General features: G+C 45.3%; 1 protein-coding gene across 6 annotated transcripts in view; it reads left to right on the plus strand.

Annotated features, from left to right (window-relative positions):
- The window catches only part of ATXN7L1 (ataxin 7 like 1), a 219,884-nt gene that overhangs the window by 58,145 nt on the left and 140,848 nt on the right, over positions 1–20,891 (plus strand). For 5 of the 6 annotated variants that reach the window (XM_023537973.1, XM_011372511.2, XM_023537974.1 and 2 more), the window contains one exon: positions 19,110–19,214. The exons of the other annotated variant lie outside the window; for it this stretch is intronic. In XM_023537973.1, coding sequence (XP_023393741.1) covers positions 19,110–19,214 — 105 coding nt within the window. The remainder of the gene's footprint in view (positions 1–19,109; positions 19,215–20,891) is intronic. 6 annotated transcript variants of the gene reach the window in all.

A 20,891-nucleotide genomic window follows, 5' to 3' on the forward strand; every position in this document is an offset into this window, starting at 1 on the left:
CCTCATGTGCACACTGTAGAATCCTGCCTCCCCACCTCTCTGGCCCCACCTCCTGCCCGTCTTCCTGGCACCCTTGTGCTCTGCTACACTTGGCTCCCTACAGTACGCTGAACAGACCATCTCAGCCCTCTGCAGTTCCCTTACCTGGGGTACTCCTCCAAGCCTAGAAATTCCTGCTAATCTGTCAGGACCCAGCTCTGGGACCTTCCCTGCCCTCCACTTCAACATGAACTCTTTCTCCGTGGTACTCTGTAATCACCCCCCACCCTTATCACGTGCCATAGTGTATTGTGAGCCTGTTTCCCTTACTGGTCTGTGAGGTCCTTGAGGGCAAGAATTACATCATTCATTTCTCTGTACCCCAGTGCCTATGATCAATGACAATAAATAAGTGTTGAACGAATGAATGAATGAATGAATGAATGAGTGAATGGGTGAGATCGGTAGGTGAGTCCACACCTCCTTTTTTCTGCATTGAATCACCTCAGAAGCCCTGTTGGCACAGGTGCCAGCGGCTGCCAGCCTACACAGACTTCTCAAGCCTGGGAGGCGTGGGCGTGCCCCTTCCCGCCACACAGCACTAGGGGCCCTGCCAGATTTGCTCTCCTGTCCACATAAACCACTCTCAGAAAGTCAGTCCCTTGCCACCTCAGCTGAGTTCACCACTCCCTCCTCCACTTCCTTTCGCCCTTCCTGCCTGTTATGCTCAGTTCTCACATCACTTTATGCTGTCCTGCTCTCTAACTGTCTGGCACAGTTAAGCCCATTATTATATCAGTACATTCTACCATCTGGCTCATTCATTGTTTGAAGTGTGTATGTTGTCCTAGCTGTGCCCTCGTTGTGGGCTAGCACTTCGGTTTATGCTTCTTTTGTACTTTCTCAGTCCTTGGACATTTGGTAAATGCTACTCCACGGGTCTTTATTCCTGACTGACCTTGGAGTTCCTGTCACTTCCACACCCGTCTCCTTTTCTCTGAGCTGCCATTCTCTGGAGAAGGCAGATGGCCTAGGAGTTAAGAGTCAGCGAACCTGACCTCACATTTCAGCTCCACCATTTTCACCCTATGAGACGGGGAGCAAATAGCTTGCCCCCTTTGAGCTTCTATTTCCTTATCTATAAAATGGAGGTACTGTCACCCCTGCAGGGCTATTGTGAGGCTTAAATGAAACATTTAATATAAAACATTTATCACAGCACCTAGCAGGGAGTAAATACTCGATAAGTGTTGGCTGCTGTGATTGATGTTATTTTCAATAATATTATTTTATCAATAAACCTTCCCCTTAAGGATCTAGCATAGGTCAGCCCGTGGGCACCTAACACATGGAATAAGGGTTTGTGGACATATCAGACTGGCCTGCAAGTGGTTTCATGGGCTGCCTCTGAAATTCTACCCCTTGTTAGCTGGAATGAGAGGCTAATTTCCTCTGGGATGCGAGGGGAGAGTGGGGGCATTTCCATTCATCCCCAACAAGAGCTGTCCTCTTCTCTGTGAACATAACCGCCATTCTGATTCTTATCTTAGTACAGAGTGGGTTGTGACTGCTTTTACCCATTCATGAGCTCCTGGGATAGCCAGGCACAGGAGTCCCCCTTTAATCAGGCTTTTTAAGAGATAAGACAGCCCGCCCTTCCCATCCATTCAGTCAGGTGCTTAGGGTTTGCTTTTTCTGATTAGAGTTGGTCTCAGCATAGCTGTTGCTTGTCTTGAAGTGCTTTTCCTGAGAAAAGCAGCCTGAGGGGCCTGACAGGGCATTCAGCGCAGGTGGCTCCAAGGCCAAGACAGGAGGCCCAGGCCACACCTGTCCAGCCTCGGGGACACGGCTGGGCTGAGGCACCATAGCTGAGGGCTGCCCTCTTCCCCCTGGCCCCCGCCCCGAAGCCCTCGGAGTCCTATCCATGTGGGGAGAGGAAGGAGGGTTAAGGTATACTAACCTTCACACAGATGATACCATCCCTCAGCCATGGTGGCCTCTTCCAAACCACCTTATGGAGTAGACTGGTGGCCACTCAGCTGGCTCAGAGAAGAGACAGTATCATAGCCCCATCTCTGTTGGTTAGAGAGGCAAATTATGTGTATGTCTCACCTCTGTGCTGTCCCTTCCTTATCCCAGTTTGTAATTGCGTGAAAGACTATAAAATAATAGATGTTTTTATGGGAAGGACCCTTGGGGAATTCTAGCCCTGCACTGGGTTGAACAGCTGCATCAAAATCACCTGGGAAGCTATGTTCCAAAATACAGACTTTGGTGGACTCACTTCCAAGATGTCCAATTCAGTCAGCCTGGCTGGGACTCAGGAATCTGTACCTTAAAAACTCCCAGGAGATTTGGACACTCAGCAAGGTATGGAACCACAGACCTGGTCCCATTGCCTCATTTTGCCAGCAGGGACAGGGGTGCTCCGGGGACCCAGAGAGATCTCATGTCTTGACAAGTTAGTATTAGAATCCCAGAGCTCCACAGATACTGTTGGTGCCCTGCCTTCTTCTCACAACAACCAGGGCCAGAGCTGTCTCCCCAGTTCTCATGGGATCTGGGTCACTGGGGTGCCAGCAGTGAGGTGCTGACTCAGGACACCTAGCAGCCCATGGTCCCAGGGAAGGTAAAGGAGCCAGGGCCGAGAAGAGGGTCTGTGGAGCCATTGGCATATGGTATAAATGTATATATGCCCTGACCTCCACCCACACCCTCCCCAGCTGCCTGTGGCACCTCTGCAACCCCCATTGCTGGCAGGCGGAGAGTGCAGTGTGTGACCTGTATTGAGGTTCTATAAAGGGTTCAAGTTGAAGTTGGCTGGATGGTGACCCAAATGGGTGGATTTGACACAGAGGTAGAAAATAACATTGGGACAAGGTCTAAGTTTACCAGTACAGACAGCCCCAGGCCCCGAGGACACTGAATACATTTGTCTTCTGAGCTGAGCATATGGCCCTTCTAGAAGGATGAGACTGTCCAAAGACACCTAGACCTGCCCCCAGCAGTTTACACGGGGAGCCTCTGGAATAGCAGGTGCAAACCCCACGGAGACAGGCTGTGCATTTGGATCGAAAACAGCATTTAAACTAGGAAAACAAAAATATGTAAATTCAGGTAGCCCTGGATGGGGAAAGCTATCCAGAATGCTGGAGGGAATCGCCTGCCGCTGGGAATCAAGGGCCCAGAGCCCCTGTGCCTTTGGGAAACCATCTTCCTAAAACTGCTCACCCCCAGGGCTGCAGATGGCACTTGTGCTAGGGAAGGGGGCGAGGGGGCTGCCGGCCTGCGGAGATGGGAAGCAAAGCCTGTGCAGCTGGGCTGCCGCTGGTAGTGCTCCAGGAAGGTAGAACTTTTTTTTTCCTGATAAGTGAGAGGCAGTTTCATGGCACTATGAAAAAGCTTCCCCAGGCATGCAGACCTTAAGTAAATAAAAGCACAAAAATAGATTTTTCAAACCGTGTCTTTCCAGAGCATAGTAGGATTTACTGAGAAATTGGATTGAATTCTCCCTGACTCACCTGACTGCTGAGTGGAGGAATTCAAAGGAAAAGTGTGTGTCTCTCCAGCCGTGTCTGCTGACCAGGGCTTACTGCTCTTAATGGGTCACTTTTTGAAAGACAGCTTGGATGTCTGAACAGAAGGCTGGGGATTGGGGCTGAAGCTTAGCTGGGCCACCCCTGCACCTGAACCCCACTTCCAGGATGAAGAGTGATTTATTGTAGAACCGCTGCTCCGCCCAGCGTTGTCGACTGGTTTCCTGCAGGTATGAAGGCCACAGACAGCCCTCAGGAGAACGGGGTTGTTTTTCCAGTGGCGATAAGGAATTGGCTCTGAATCCACACCCTGACTCCATTCCACTTGGGTATCAAGACTGCGATTTGCCAGATGGCCAGCCCAGTGCTGGGGTTTAGGGTATGACCATAGAGCACAAAGGAGGTTTTCTCCTGAGCCAAGCCATGAGGATTAAAATACCAGAACACCACTAGCATCAAGTTTTAGGTAGATTTTCAGAAACCAGGCTTTAAATGGCCACAAACCATCAAGGACCTAAATATAGTGCCCTGGACCATGTTCCATAGAGTTGGGTTCCAGAATCTTATTATGGATGAGAACCAGTGGTATGCTAAGATATACTGGTTCTCTGAACAAATTTAAAAGCCCTGATTTGAAGTTTTCTCTGATTTCCAGGGTGTAAATATTCTCACCATGGTGAATCTCGAATAACCAAAGTGAAGTTGCTAAATGTGGAGTTGGGAAAAAAGGCACACAATCGGCTCTGGTGAGCAGTTCGTGTCGGATCCAGCTCACCACTGAAATATGTCCCTAACCCATAGATCCAAAGAGTTTACAAGCAGAGACACCTAAGAGGGACACACCGAACCACATGCCAGGGTACAGAACAGTCCTCCCCTCAGCTAACAGTATCTTCTAACCAGCAAGAGGTTGCATGTCGCCACACTAACACAGGGGTGTCAGTGGGTGTTGCGTAACCAGCTGTCTCCATGTTAGTTTCCGTGATGAGACAATTTTAGGGGTTATCACATCCCTTGAGGAACTTGTTAAAAATAGATCCTCCTGAGCTCCACCCCCAGAGAATCTCATTTTATAGATCAGGATAAGGTCCGGGCATCTACATTTGGCCACCAGACTACAGGTAGAATTCACAATTTGAGAAATTCTCATCTACTGCTTACTCACCTAGTGGTAAACTGAAAGTTCACGGTCTGGTGGCTTTTAACATAATGATTGCTTTCTCAACACTCACTGTTTTGCTCCAGTGAAACAGGGTTGTTTTTTCAAAGTCTCACCATGCAAAATCTGATTCTAAATCACAATAATAGCTAACATTTATTGAGAGCTTCCCAAACACCAAACATCAAACGTGTGTTACCCCAGTCTCATCCTGACAGCTACCCTATTTTTACCATCCCCATTTTGCAGATGAGGAAACTGGAGCCCAGAGAAATTTCCCAAAGAGATGGTGCCAGGATTCAGATCCAGGCACTCTGACTCCAGTATCTTCTTTCTAAGCATGACACTGAGCTGCCTCTGTAAAATAGTGTTTCTCAGAGAGTCTTTGTCTTTTGCCTTAGCTAGCTCATGCTAAAGTTCAGCTCGGTTTCATGGGCATTTAATGGAGTGCCTATAAGATGCTGCCACTGGCATAAGTGATCTCATTTAATCCTTGCAGCAACCTTATGGGGAAAGTCTGACTGCTGTTTTCCAGCAGAGGAAAAGTAGATTCAGAGAGGTTCTGGGGCTTCCCCAGTGTTGCACAGCCAGCTAAAGGCAGAGTGGAAATTTGTTACTAACTCCAGTACCTCACAGGTAAGTCTGGCTGGTTTTTAGTCTAAAGCAAGGCAGCTTTGATGCATTGGCACTCTTTTAAACATTTGAGCATGTTTCTGGCACTCTTAATTTTGACTGTTTAATGTCTGAATTCTTATGTAAAACATTAGTGTACAAATGAGGAAGACAGGCATATCCACCAATATCTGTAAACACCAGACAGAGTGGGCTAAGTGCAGAAGTAAATGCAGAGGACTATGTAAATACAGAGAAAGGGTCATCTCTTTGGGAATCAAAGAGGGCTTTCCAGAGGAGGTGGCGCTAGAGCTGGCCTGGAGGACATGGGAAATTTTGGTGAGTGTGGAAGGAGGGTAAGGAAGGGGCAGCGGTGGGGGAGGACATGGTGGAAGCTGAACCTGGGGCTCAGGGGTATGGCCAGATCTCAGAGCCCCATGAACATCGCTGAGAGTCTACCTTTTCTCCTTGGGCTAGCTTCATGCTTGATTTGTCATTAGAGACACTGTGATTTTTCTCCTCCAGCTGATCGATCCTATTTTCCATTACCTTAAAACAGCTTTCTGTAATCCTCTCTATGGTGGATTTATTTTCTTCCTGGGCCTCTGTGCTCACAAGGCTCCAGCTTTAACCACGAGCCCATCAGAGCAGTTGCCAGGTGTGTGTCACTGGTTTGAGGACTCTGGATGTGATGAGATGCTCAAGCGCTTCTTTTTGTTTTCTTAGAGCAAAAGTACGTTTCTGTCCTTCACGAGCATTGGTGCAATGACAGGTCCAGCTAGAGTGGCCCTGGCTTCCCTGTGAGCACCCCATTCCTCAGGGAATGCCTGGGATATCTGTCAGCCACTTCCTGCAGTCTGGCTGTCCCAATGGCTTGAGTGCTTTGGACACTGATTCCCAGGGACATTAAGCAGTTCTTGCCACTGCTCTCTGGCTGTGCCAAGTGGATGCATCTTGTGACAAAGCGAAATGGCACATTTACCTCTGAGCTTGTGGTAGCATCGTTTGGGTGATCATCGTAATCTCAAAGGACGCATGCAGGGTTCCATAGCCTTGACAAATGGCCTGTGGGAAAAAGAAATGCCACAGTCTCTTTGTCAGTTACAGATAAACCACAATCAGAGCCAACTCTGCTTTGCACTCAGAGCCACTGGCAAGTGCTGCAGGATCCAGGGTCTCTTGCCCTAGACCCTCTGAATAGGAATCAGCTTACCACTGCCATGCGGCTCATCAAGACTCCCAGGCACTGGAACCACCCGTCGTTCCTAGCCATAGTCATAAATCGTGAGTGCGTACCTCTTCTTCATCCCCGAATCTGCAACCAGAGTGTTAATGAAACTCCCACACAGCAGAGCAGGGGGTTGGCATGTCTGAAATGATGGGGATGCTTTCTGGGGTGGGCATTTTCTTTACGCTGTGGTCTCTACTGCATGTTCTAGATGGCATCACTAGCAATAACTTGATAGTTGGGTTCTGCCATTATACTGTCTCATGAAAGCCTCTGCTCATGCCTTTTAACATGTCACATTCCTCACGTTCATGAGGTACTTCTGGAGGGCTTCTTCATAGACCCTGCTTTCAGCATCATCTGGCAACATGTCATCCAAGAAGTCTCTCCCAGACTGCTGAGTTGAGACAGGTGGAACATCTCTGTGGTGGAGGCCACTTGGCCTCTCTAGTCTATTTCTAAATTAAAATCTCTAAATGGTGCAAGAAGGCCTAATGAGAAGTGCTTCTTTCATCATTGTCCTGGTCTTAGCAGGGCTGTGAAAGCCCTCAGTACACATGGTTAGACTTCCACAGACAGCTTGGTACCCCAGCCGCACCCCATTCCTTTATTTGGGGCTCTTGGTCTTGTTTTCATCAAAGCAGAATGAAAGCCTCTTGGCATATGAATCTCAAGAAGCAAGTTGGTGACATCAAGTTCTTGGTATGCTTGAGAGCAGCCATTTTTTAAGCCTAAAGTCTATTTGGATTTCAGAGAGAAGGCTGAGTGAGTTCAGTTGCCTACAAGGAGAACTTTGATTCAGACTTCTGCTGACCTCCTACTGCACAAATGGAACTGTGCTAGGGATGGGGAAGACGAAGCTATGCCTGAGGCTTGGTCTATGCTCTCACATAGTTTACAATACAGCCCTTGAACACCAACTAATATTTTTGGCTGTTGTCTAGGTTTCTTTTCTTCTTTTCTTCTTTGTAAATTTTTATTTATTTTTTGTAAAGCTATATCACTTTGTCACCTAAAATGTAGCATTTGGTGTAGTAATAAAACAGGTTGAGACTGAGCTAAGTTCACCTCAGAACCACAGTACTCAACAGTGTGATGCTTCCTCTGATAGAAAGATGATAAAGGTAGGTAAAAAGATAGAAACAGAGATGATAGATGATGATTGATAGATAGATAGATAGATGATAGATAGATGATGATGATGATGATAGATAGATAGATAGATAGATAGATAGATAGATAGATAGATAGATAGATAGGAAGGAAGGAAGGAAGGAAGGAAGGAAGGAAGGAAGGAAGGAAGGAAGGAAGGAAGGAAGGAAGGAAGGAAGAATAAGGAAAGATGAAAGATATTGATAGATGGTAGATGAGTTGATAGATAGGATATATAAAATAGGTCAAAATAATTGGTAGAGATGATAGAAGTAGATGATAGATAAGACAGATAAGATAAATACATATATATTAGATGATAGATAAATAGAGACAGACAGACAGCCGTCACTAACTCCTCTTAAGAATAAACTACTCAGATTTTGTGCTGTTTGCCTTTTCTAGGGATTTCTTTTGTAACATGGATGTGGTATCCTCCCCTCCCCTCCTTGCTCATTCTTCCTCTGACACACTCTCTGATGGACCAGTCATCATGACTGAAGAGCCAGAAAGGAACTAAAGGACCAGTTAACCCATCCTGCAGACCTAGTCGGATTGCTACAACAGGAAAGTGGACTGTCCTATATGAAAAGACACCAAAGGAAATGTCCCACTGATTCCCCTTGACCCATTTCAGGTGTTCTTAATATCACTGTTCTGTTCAGTCCAAAAATTCTCTTTGGTCATGACATTTCTTATAAGGAAAAGCATCATATGTGGGTCATCACCTCCTCCTCCTCCCCAAACTCATTGCACTCTTACCTGAAATATGGTACCTACCTTCATCTCAGAAAGATCTCTCTTGGGTGGGGTTAGAAAGAAGGAAGGCATCACAGAGTATACCAGGAGACCCAACCAGGACCCAAAATGGAAGTAGGAGGAGTCACCGCAGAATCAACAGGAGATTGGCCTCATGCAGACCCAGGAGGCTGCAGGTAGGAAAAGCCTATTATAGAGAAACAACACAAGGCCTACTGAAGGAGAGTTGAGAAAGAAATGCCCAGGAAGGCCTAGTGATGTGAAAACTGTATTATCTAAACTATAGTCTTCAAGTTGAAGGTAATGTGAGCATAAAGAATTAAGTGAACATTTAAACATTCAAATAATCCAGTGAGAGAACCTGAGAAGAAAGGCAGTCTGGTGATGACTCTGTCTGGTGATTCATAGTCCCAACTACTTATCTGCTCTTTAAGTGCTACTAGGCATGAAGCCGGAGGAAGGGACGAGAAATTCCCCCAATAGACTGATGTTTTTCTTCTCTCTCTGAGTCACAGTGAACTATGCAATTTTTAAATACAGGCCTTTGGTTGAATATCCTGTACCCATTATTGTTCTCTACGCAAAACTTTGTCCTGGCTGTGCCTAGGGCACTGGGGCTGACTTGGTGAGGGGGCTGTCCTGTCAATGCAGCTGATTTCTAAGCCCTAGCAACCCTTGCTGTAGGAATAGCTTTAGCCAGGATACCTTATCAGGACTCAGCAACCCGCCACAGTGGTTATATGTTTCTCATCTGTCCTAAGGGCCAGAGGTGGGGATGTCAGGCAGAAGCCACCTGGCTAGAATGATGGACAAGGATGTGTATGACTTGCAAGGAGGAGCCTGGGTGTCCTACAGCAGCTTAAGAGAGAGAATCAGGGCTGAGTTTACATCCTGGGAACATTTTTAGGGACAAATTGTTGGCACTATTGCCTAAGCCAGGCATAGGCAAAGGGGAGTTCTTTGTAAAACGATTCTCTTGGCTACCAGGGCCAGCCAGTCAGATTCTCTGCCAGGTTGGGCTTAGATCACTCAATGTGCCCTGGGCTGAGCCTGGCTGATATACTGGTCCACTGTGGGACAGGACAGAGCTGAAACAGGAAGAGTGGGAGAAACCTAGATCTTCCAGGCCCTAGAGCACTCACTGTCTTGATGTATGACACCTTGCAGCCCCAGAGTGAGGAAATAGAAAATGACCAGAGGGAACACCCAGAAAACACCCCTAAGCCCACCCCAAAAACTTTCTCCAAGAGGCCATCCCTGGGCGGGGTGGTAAATAACCACGTTTGCCAGAGGAGGAAGGAGCTTGTGAGCTTATCATGGCAGGAGCAGGAATTAACCACTTCTTCACCAAGATGGGGCACCTAGAACTGCCTCCTCCTCAGCTTCACAGAGCCCTTGTCTTCCAAGGAGCTCCAGGAATGAATAAACAGACATGGTTCTCCACCTTGTAATTTTAGATAGCAACACGGATATTAGGGCAATTTATTATCATTTCCAACTTCCCCATTCTGAGAGAAGAGAAAATTAAGGAGGAGGAAAAGTAAATCAACTTACTGGGACCTTCAGCCTAGTTAACTTAACATTTATTATTAAGCAGCTACCATGTGCCAGACTGGTCGGCTGCGGAGCTATGAAGGGTGTAAGCTGTGCTTCCTGTCTTCAGGAAGATTGAGTCTGGTGAGGGAGGTGTAAACTGATATCCAGGCTACCGCAGGAGAACTGATCATGTGCTGAAGGCACACTGTACCGGGAGTGGGCAGAGGGAGGGAGGGAGGGAGACTGCCTCTTCTAGTCAAAGAAGGGTTCCCAGAAGAGTGGATGGAGGAGCTAGAAAGACAGGAAGAAAGCCATAAATAACAATACGTTGTATTTTTCCCATCTTTACTGTGTGCCAGCCCCTTCATAAATATGTTGTTTAATTCCAGATGAAGAAACAAAAGCTTAGAGGAGATTATCATGCCAGATGGCAGAGTCAGGATTTGAATTCAAGGCTGCCTGACTCCAGGGTCCAGCTCTCAGGTACTGCATTTTACAAGGCCCATGACTCATAATTTTTGTTCCAAACTCACCTCCTGGATCCATCTGCATCCCTCCTTTCTCCCTTGGGCTAGGCTGAGTGGAAGCCAGAGGAGAGGCTGGTGAGAGGGGCTGAAGGCCTGGGGAATACCCCACAGCCCCTCTTTGCCTCAGTACACTGTGGATGCATGTCTGTAAAGGCCCTTCTGAGGAAGAAGAGATTCAGCTATTTTGTGTGGCTGTGTGTTAGATGGAGTTTGTGGGTTGGCTGGCTTGAGGATCGCGAAGGGATGGTTCATGCAGCTCCTGGCACCAGTCTTGCAACGGAGGTGCCTTCCAGCCCAGCCACAGCAAGAGGAGGCTGGGGGCCTTTTTAGTCCTTGGTTTGTAAAGGAAGAAAGGCTCAGCACCTGCCACCTGCACACACTCCTTCACGTGCCCTTATTGATGCTGTAGACCTCACTGTGCTGCTTGCTTTTCTAGCCCTCATGTTTCAGTTTGTTTCAAGATTTCATTGTTTTTGAAGCCCTTAGGCAGGCCCTGGGTTTTCAGAGATCTGAAACATGGAAAGTTGCCCCTTTTTTTGCATTTTCCTGGAGGGGAATAGAACATTCTGCTGGGGAAGTGGGAGGAGCCAGGTCTGAGATCATTGCTTTGAAGACCCCAAGTTGTTTTGTTCTCTGAATTGAAGGAGATTTTGGGCATGGGGAACAAATATAATCACGCTGTCAGAGCAAAGGAGAAACTTTTTTTTATATCCCCTCAAGCTTTCCATTTGACATAAGCGATTAAAATGCAGCTGGAAACTCCACTAGGAGAGAGAAAAGACGAATTAATAAAAACTGTATAATGAGCATATTAAGATTAATGGGGGAAAGGAAGGCTCTTAGGACCAGCCTCTCCCAACTGAGAGGTGCTCCTCCTGATGTGACACATGTCATTTTTGTAGGTGCCCTCTGTGTCTGGGTTTGAATGCTCTGAGGCAGTCATGTGTGTCCTTGAGCCACAGTGACTGTTCTTCTCAATAATTTCCCAGATCTATTTATGTAATTGGAAGCCCACAAATCAAAATTCCTGCCAGCCACCAGCTCATCTTTCTGATAGTTTCTAAGGAAGTCCAGTAGCACCCAGCTCTCTGGCCGTCATCACAGGGTTGTCACATCCTTAGATCCTACCAAGGTCTGTGTGTCCAGTCACCCTCCAGGGGCAGAGGCTTACATTTCAGGCAGGGCTCACATTTACCTTCCTGGAAAGGGCCTAGTGGGTTGAAATTACGTAAATACAATCTCAGTTTTTTTCCATTACAGTGTTTTTTAGAGTCAGTTAAAAAGGGAAGCATAATTTTTAAATTATATGAAATTGTTGTTATGCCAGAGTATTACAGTGTGTGCTACCTTGACATTTTTGTAATTCCTACAGCAACTAAAGTGGTTTCACAACCCTGGAAAAGACTTTTGGGGAAACCTAAGCCATTTTCTGTTTGTTTGTTTGTTTTTCAAGAAACTAAAATTTGCAGTTTTGTGTTTTGCTTTCTTTCCCCACTCTGGGGTTTTCTGTAGCAGCATAGGTATCACCAATTGCTGATAAGCTCTTCCACTGCCTTCAAGTCAGGTCTGCTTCTCGCAGCTTCTCTGTGCAGCCTGTGCATTACTTGGCACTCCCACTTGGAAAAGGAAGACATCAGACCTTATTCACTCTTTCTTAAGTTCTTCATCTTTTGAGTTCTCACCAGTTGTCGCTTCAGAATGTCAAAGTCTCAAACTTTGGAGGGTGTCCAAGGGCAAATTCAAAAGTGCACAGCATCTAGTTTGATTCTGAACCCACAAAACCAGCCATCTTCCCGTCTTAGAAACAGGTCCTTTACAAATAGTGAATTGGAGTATGGTATTACTGTTAATTTTAGGTATCATAATACATTATGTACATAATGCTGTATAGCATCATGATAATATAGAGTTACACAGGAAAATATCCTGATTCCTAAGGAGATGCATACAGAATATTCAGGGGTAAAGCATCATGGTATCTGGAACATTTTCAAATGCTTCAGAGAAATGTGTGTGTGTGTGTGTGTGTGTGTGTGTGTGTGTGTGTTTAAAATATATACTATGTATAGTATATGTATAAATGTAGAACTATATTCATATGTGTATATTAATAAAACTATGTATATTCATAACACACTTATAGCAATTAAATGTGGCAAAATGTTTATAATTGGTGAATTTAAGTAAAAGATGTATAGGTGTTCGTTGTACTATTTGAATTTTTCTGTAGATTTAAATATTTTCAAATTAAAGAGTTAGGGGATGGATGTTTCATGTAAAAATATATATATATATAGTGAATTGGGGATGCAACCCTGCCTTTTCCTTAACTGAAACCATTTTTAAAAAGTGAATACTGGATATAAACTAAAGTTTATATATACATGACTTTGTCAAAAGTGTTCCCCTCAGAAAGCTTTTTATCTTGAAAAAAATGCTACTCTTATTCTGTCAATTTCTTTTTCAATATTGACGTAAGAAACAGTTAACCAACTACACAGGAAATCAGTTATTTTACTTTCATAGAAACCATTTTGTTGTCCTCAACTTTGTCTCTTGTTCCATCATAATGGAGCCCTGTCCCCTCCCTCCCTCCTCTGCCATCTGGGAGAGGAGAGGAGTGATGGGAGGTTTGGCGGTGTGTTCAGGGGAGGTGAGGCTGTGAGAGCCAGATGAAGGCCTTTGGGAATCACAGGTACTGTCAGGAAGCAGACTGCGTATGCCAGACTAAGTTGATAACATGAATGCAATTGACAGTTGACTCTGCCACAAATGAGAATTTCACCAGTAGGAAAAGTGAAAGACTGCCTGCTTTAAACAAGAGCACTGATAATCTATGTGTGATAAGTCTGTAAGCAGCATTACTTAATATCATGAGCCTAATCTGTGAATAATCTCCATGAATAACCCTTACTAAGTAAGCATTACTTTGACAGACATTGGAAAAAATTCCGATAACTTAATTCTCCACCCCTCTTCTTGCTTCCAGATTGTGAACAAGTTGTAGCCTTTTTGTGCTCATTTGACACAAAAAGTGATCAACATGTTTATGTGGCTCTGTTGTGTGTAAATTCTTGGGTTAATAATACCATAACTATAATTTTATATTAATATAAAATAAATTTTCTCCCAAGTTCACAGTAGCTTTCTGCATCCCAGTGTGGTAGATGATGAATATAATTTTCTCCATTTTTATAACTAGGGAAATTGATCCAAGGAAGTGATTCCATAGTGGATGTTAGTCAGTGGTATGCTGGTAGATGTTTTAACAACCAGCTCTCCAAGAGAAGCAGCCCTGTTTGTAGTGGATGCCGATTGCCATGGTATAAATACCATCCTCCCTTGGCTGATTCAGGCTACCAACATGCCTTGCTGGATGCATAGTTAGAAAGAGATACAGTCAGCTCTTATGAGCTGTACCGAGGGCTCTAGCATACAACTGACAATAATGATTCAGTTCATGGAGTCAGACTCCCAGGTGACAACTGAAGACCTGCTCAGACTATAAATCCCCGGTTAACTCTCAGGCTCAATTAGCCCCTGACTTGCTGGATTGCCTTAAAAGTGTTTTTCAGTCTTTAAATTGTGACCCATTAAAAGGTCCTGATATTAATTCAGAGATCTCAATGAGCATTTTTTTAATGAAATGGAATAGAGTGAAACAAAGAGAAATGAATAGAACAAAACATATCAGAGTGTAACATACGTGTTTGAGTGATAGGTGATAGATAGTTGGATAGACGGATGGGTGGATTGGCGGATGGATAGAAGGATGGGCGGATGGCTAGATAGATAAGTATATATGTGTGTGTAGTAGCTTGGGGTCAAAAGCCCAAAAACTGCTGACCTAGAAGCAAGTTTACCTCTGTTTCCTTCATCTGCAAAATGGAGCTAATGGAGTTTGCTCCCTCCGCACCTATGATCAGGCCAGGAGGATGACTAAGGTCACCTCTGTGATAATGCCATGTTGGTGCTATCCCATATCTGATCTATAGTTGATCCATTTGCAGAAACAAAATGGGGCGAAACAGGTTAGGCTTTGTTTGGGAGATGGTTGAACACTTTTTGAAACTGTGCGAAGTCTCATTTTTGTGTATGTTTTCTTGGAATCCAACTACAGCCTAGAGAGAGAACCCTGCCAATGGCTCTCAGTGCTCATCTGTCCACACATGTGCATGAATTTGCACATGCACTCACAGGAAATTCTGCATGTCAGAAGGACCCCCGGGCTTCCCAGGGAGTCAGCTGGGAATGGTCATCGGGGAGAGTCAAAGAATGTGTTGCCTGGAGCCAGGCCTCTCCCACTGGAGAGAACTACTTGGGTTTTAAAAATAGGGGCAATGATCTTGATTAAAGCTTTCTTCACACTCTCCCTCCAATGTCTGGTAGAAGAAAATACAAGGCCAGGCAGCCTTTATGAGCCATTCCAGCAACTCCACGAGGCAGGAGGTGTTACCCCATTTTATAGATGAAGAAGCTGACCCTCAGGAAGATTGGGCACCTTTTCTCAGGTTGCACAGCAGTGAACACTGCGCTCTACACCCCTCCTGACCCCAGGCGTGTGCTCATGCCAGCGGCTTCCGGGGAGCCATGGCCATTATTCATCCAGACGAGCCTTCCAAACTGGTTCCTTCATCTGTGAAATGGGTTCCTGCTCTGTTATGAAAGAAGCAGCCTATTGTGAGGAGGAAACGCTGGCTTTAGAGTCAGCATCCTGGAATTTCATCCCACGTAACAAATCGCTGCCCTGGAGTCTCAAGCAAATTACCTTTGTTTCCTTGCTTAGAAAGTGGAAATGATGCCAACTTTGTAGGTTAATTATGAGGATTAACTAAGATAAGGTTATCATATAACAGTCTAGAAGGATGTATATTAGTATGTCAGAAGTGGTTTATCCCTAGGTGGTGTTATTACAGGTGGTTTCACTCTCCCCTTTTTTCTCACTTTTATTCAGTGGTACACTGGTAAATGTTTAACAACCAGCTCTCCAAAAGAAAAGACCTGATCTATAGTGTTTGCTCATTTCCATGGTGTAAATACTCCTAGATGGCTGGTTTCAAGCTACCACCATGACATCACGGAATGAGTTAGGAAGAGACATGCACAACTGGCTGGTACAAGCCCACCTCAACACACCAGTTTTTATTTTTTAACTGTGCACTGAATGTTTTATTTGGGTGATGGAGAGAGAGAGAGAATTAATTAATGGAATACCTAGCATTATGCTGGATATACTAGTTTTCAAATCTCCCTGTCCTTCCTCCTCATCCCTGAGCAAAGTGTGGGCTGACTGTGATTGCCTAGCCACATGAAGCAGTGGTCTTCCAAGCAGCCAAATATGCTATGTTGCTCTCCATGTGCCAGGCTCTCAGAACCTGGGCAGCCTGTAGAGGAGATTCTAAAGTCGGCCCACTGAGGAATAATCAAGCAGGCAAGCAGGTCTTCTCGATTTCCATAGGAGACATGCTCTGAGCAGGTATGTGGAAAGGTGAAACTACCCTAAAGGAAATCAAGAAAAGTCTCAGTGGAGTGAAGAGCCTGGAGTAGAATACACCCCCAGGTGGTTCTCTGACTAGCCTCACCTTTACCTTCAACTCGTGACATAGAGGTGTGTGTGTGTGTGACTGGGGCGGGAGGGGTGGAGGCTCTACAGATTTCTGAAGGAATACAGAAGCCATGGGATATCAAATGGAGTCCTGGCAGGCCTCCAAGGTCATCAGAGGAGTACAACAAAGGTACAGAGACACATTCCCCACACCCTACAGTGTCTGGTGTTAGCTTCCAGCACAGTTTCTACCACAGAGTAGGTGCTCAAGAAATTTTTGTTAATGCTTGTTTAATTTTAACTAATGAATTTTTTTTATTCCTTTATAACTTGATCTATTTCAGAAAAGATGTAAGGGCAGCTCCGTAAATGTTTGTTGAATAAATAAGTATCTTAGCCCTCTCCAACTCCTGGTTTCACATGTTCCTAGATATAAAATGTGACTGCATCTAAATGAGATGCAAAGTGTTAATAGAGATTGCCAGTGATTTTTTTTTGTTTTAATTTTCTGGCTTTTCTGTATTTTTCAAATGTATCTTCAAATAACGTGGATCCTTTTATTTAAAAAAAAAAAAAAGAATGTATATTATAGAAATTACCTGTAAATAAAAAGTAAAACAGAAGTGGTATCGGCAGTTAAGGAGCACGAGACATCCTCTCATGCTGTGAAGCTCTGAACTGGAGCCCTGGACAGGTTGGGTGGGTCCGGCCGGGGCCTCCTCACCCTTCAGGACTCTTGTCACAGCTGGGTTCTCTCACGGCCTCTCTTTCCACAGGCCTCTCCGCCCACCAGGCACTGACTAAGAACGCTCCCCTCTAGTAACCAGTCTTAGTCAAAAGTTGAAATAGGGGCAAGTCCTAGAGAGGGGAAATAACAGGCCAGGCCCAGGGCCACTGACTAATTAGAAACTCAGTGGGCCCTAGTCCCCAGCCCTGCCCCGTCACACATGGTAGGGGTGAGCTGCGTCCTCACGCACCTAAAACCTGAGGAAGACCCTGCAGTGGGAGCCGTGTCACCCTTCTAATCACATACCTCCTCCAGGGCAGTGGATGTCTCAGCTCCTGCGTATGACACATGTGTCAATTCTGCCTCCCTCTAAGAAGCAGGGCTGCTCTGAGTACAGAACACAGAGCCCTGTGTGCCTCCATTAAAGCATTTGTTTGGTTATAAATGAGCCATCTCCATCCATATCATGACCTAGCACTGCAGCGAGGCCATTGTGTGTTTGGTGGTTTTCATTAAAGACACGGATCGAGTCTATAAAATGAGGACTTAGGGGTTTGGGGATAAGAAGTTCAGAGGAGTTGTGACAGAAAACATTTTTATGCATACATGATCTTAATTCCTCCGTCACTCCCAGTGGTTATGAGCACCCTGCTCTCAGAGCTGAAGTGTCTGTAGAGCCAATGGGCTAAGAAGAGACAGGCCCAGGTGCCCCCAGGGCTCTGCCTGCACCCAGTAGTGCACAAGGAGATGTGGCCACTGGTTTCCTCAGAACTGATCTCTCTCCTTTTTTTGACTTTTATTTACATATTTCATAGTTCACCCATTTAAAGTATACATATTTAGTGGTTTGTAGTATATTCACAGTATGTGCGACCATCACCACCATCAATCTTAGAACATTTCTGTCATTACCCAAAAGAAACCCTGTACCCTTTAGCAGTCACTCCCCAATTCCCTCTAAGTCCCCTAGCCCAACGCAAACACTAACCTAGTTTTTGTCTATTCTGGACATGTCGTATAAATGGAATAATACAATAGGTGGCCTTTTGTGTCTGGCTACTTTCACTTAGCATAATGTTTTCAAGATTCACCCATGTTATAGCAAGTATTAGTACTTCGTTCCTTTTCGTGGCTGAATAGTTATTCCATTGTCTGGGTATGCCAGATTTTGTTTATTCATTCACCAATTGATGGATATCCGGGTTGTTTCCACTTTTTGGCTATAATGAATAATGCTGCTATGAACACGCATGTACAGGTTTTTGTGTGGACATAGATGTTCATATCTCCTAGATCACATAACTGATCTGAGCCGATCATTTCTTTGTTTAAAAACCTTCAGTAAGCTCCTATTGTTCTGAAAATCAGGTTTAAAACTATTACGTTGATCTGCAAGGCTTACATCTATCTCCTGGTCTCACTCCCTGTTCTTGGCTTCTAGCCAAGAGGTTTCTCCAACACACAGAACCTCCTTCCTCGGCAGACCGGGAACTTTCCTCTCCATTCCTTGGCCCTTTGTTGATCTAACCCCCACTTATCCTGCAGTCTCAGCTGAAATGGCCCCTCCTCGGGGAAGTCTCTCCAATGCCTCAAATAAAGTTAGGTCCACATGCTCTCATGGAATCCTGCATGTCTCCTCAGCAGGCACCACAATTAAAACCAAATGATGAGTTGTGTGATTATTTAATGTTTCCTTCTTCTGCTACTGTAAGCTCCAATACAGCAGAGCCCTCGTTCTTTTTTGCCAGTTATCCCTGGCATCTAGTATGGTGCCTGGGCACTTGATAAATACTAGTCAGATGAACACGGGTAACGATGGCAGCAAACAAGTCACTTGTTTTGAGGCTTCCTTTCACCTTGGGGTCTCCCTCAGGTGATGGGGAAACAGGTAACTGCTGAAGCCAGGAAGACTCCTCTTTCTTTCCCCCAGGCCCCCTCACCCCCACACTCACCTGAGAGACCTCTGCTTAAGTCAGGAGGGGCTTGGGGGAGCCCCCTCATCCTAAAATAACATGTGCCTCATTGAGTTCCAGCTAACACTTGCATCTCTCAGAAGAGGCCGGTTTCCCTCAGCACGCAACTCAAGGCGGCACCCCCACCGCCCACTAAACCAGCCGTAGCAGCAGTCCATTTACGAGGGTGAAGTGAGGAGGGATTCTCTGAGGCAATTGCTTCTCTGAGAGTTGGGGAGCTGCGTGATGATAGACCGCGTTCCCTTTAGTGGAGATTATTGCCTTTCTGCGGGTCTTGTTTGAAAAACTGTCCTTGAGGAAATTTCAAGAGGAAGCTATACACCTTCTGAGACTTAATTGCTTTTTCAAAAAAAACCTGTTTTCATTTCCCCCACAGATATGCACTTATTTGGCCATTATCCAGCACATGACGACTTCTATCTCGTAGTGTGCAGTGCCTGTAATCAGGTCGTCAAGCCACAGGTTTTCCAGTCACACTGCGGTAAGTGGACTCCTGCGCCCGGCGGCCGCCGCTCGCGGAGCATCACGGCCCCTTTGGCTCCTGTCCGGGGTCTGGCCCCGTGTCTGTCTTAGCCCAAGGCTGCGGGCAAATCCTTCCTGGGCCTCTGCCTCTGTTCACAGGGTAACTATTTTAGGAGCCGTAGTTTTTCTGCTGAAATGCTCAGCCCTGTCAGAACAAATGAGAGAAAACCTACAACTTGTTTAAGTAGATGGGACCGGACTGAAACCATCCGCCCAACCTTTCAGTGGCCGCTGAGGTGACAAAGAGGGAAAGGAGAGAGGTGGTGAGAGGAATCGCTCCTGCAGCCTGACGTTTTGTTCTCCTGAAAGAGAGGACCATGCAGAGCCTCCCGAGACCCACACGAAGGAGGGGCGGGACCAAGGGTAGCCCCATGCGGAGGCCTTTGGGGTGCTACCCCGAGGAAATGCGTTGTATATAAAGCCTCAGGTTCAGCTTCTCCTTTTCCAAGAATCTTCCTTGCTAAAAAAAAATCCAGGTGTGTTTGGAACCTCGCTGTCCCTCTGTATTTTTATATCCTTGGTCTAATAAATTCCTTTCAGCTGGTCAACAGCAAACCCTGGACTCCCCTTCAACTCAGGTGCCATGAACTCACAACAAAATCCACACTGTCCCCTCCCCTCAGGAACGAATAAATAGCTACTCACCTGAGATAGGAAGTTACTTAACCTCTCTGGGTAGAAGTTTCCTTATCCTTAAAGGGGCATTGGACCAGACAATTTCCAAAGCTGTGGGATATGCTGTGAGTTCCAGAACAATATTTCCCAATCTTTTCATTTAAGCTAAACTTCCTTTTGATGAACATAAAATCTAAATGCATTCCTTTACTGTTAAATTTCAAAGGATATTAAATGTTGTGCCTTAAAAAATCGAAGCAATTTTAATACTGAGTATGCTTTTACAAACTACATTTTACCCCTTTCTCACACTCAGAATTTCTAATTTTTTCCCACCCTTTCAGTTGTCACTATTCTGTAATAATAGATGTAAAATAAAGAAAGTCGAGCTTATGTAAGCTCTTCAGCAAATATATCTGGGTCTGTAAAATTCAGTTGACCCTTGAACAACACGTATTTGAACTGTGTGCATCTACTTATAAGGGGTTTCTCTTCAGCAAATATATCTGGGTCTGTAAAATTCAGTTGACCCTTGAACAACACGTATTTGAACTGTGTGCATCTACTTATAAGGGGTTTTTTCCCAATAACTATACAGTCAGCTCTCCGTATCCACAGGTTTCAAATCTGTAAACTCAACCAACCACATAGTCAACCAACCACAGGTCAAAAACACATATTTCAGTCCACGGTTGGGATTCCGCAGACATGGACGGCTGACTGTATGCATTGTTCTGCGCCATTTCAGATGAGGGACTTGAGGACCTGTGGACTTTGGCTGCAGGGCACCCAGGAGCCAACCACCATAAATACCAAAGAACGGCTGTGGTTTTTATATATCCTAATATTATTTATGAATATGTAGATATGTACATATCTACATACATATATAAAAACTGTATCTATGTACATATTGTAGGTATATTTTATGTTTACAATATGTAGAAAGAAAACCCAGGTTTTAGGGGTACTTTCTAAGACTTTCTGACCTGCAGAGGCAGAGAGAGGCCCCTAAAAGTGT

Source organism: Pteropus vampyrus, unplaced genomic scaffold (assembly GCF_000151845.1).
Source record: "Pteropus vampyrus isolate Shadow unplaced genomic scaffold, Pvam_2.0 Scaffold208, whole genome shotgun sequence".
NCBI classification, from domain to species: Eukaryota; Metazoa; Chordata; class Mammalia; order Chiroptera; family Pteropodidae; genus Pteropus; species Pteropus vampyrus.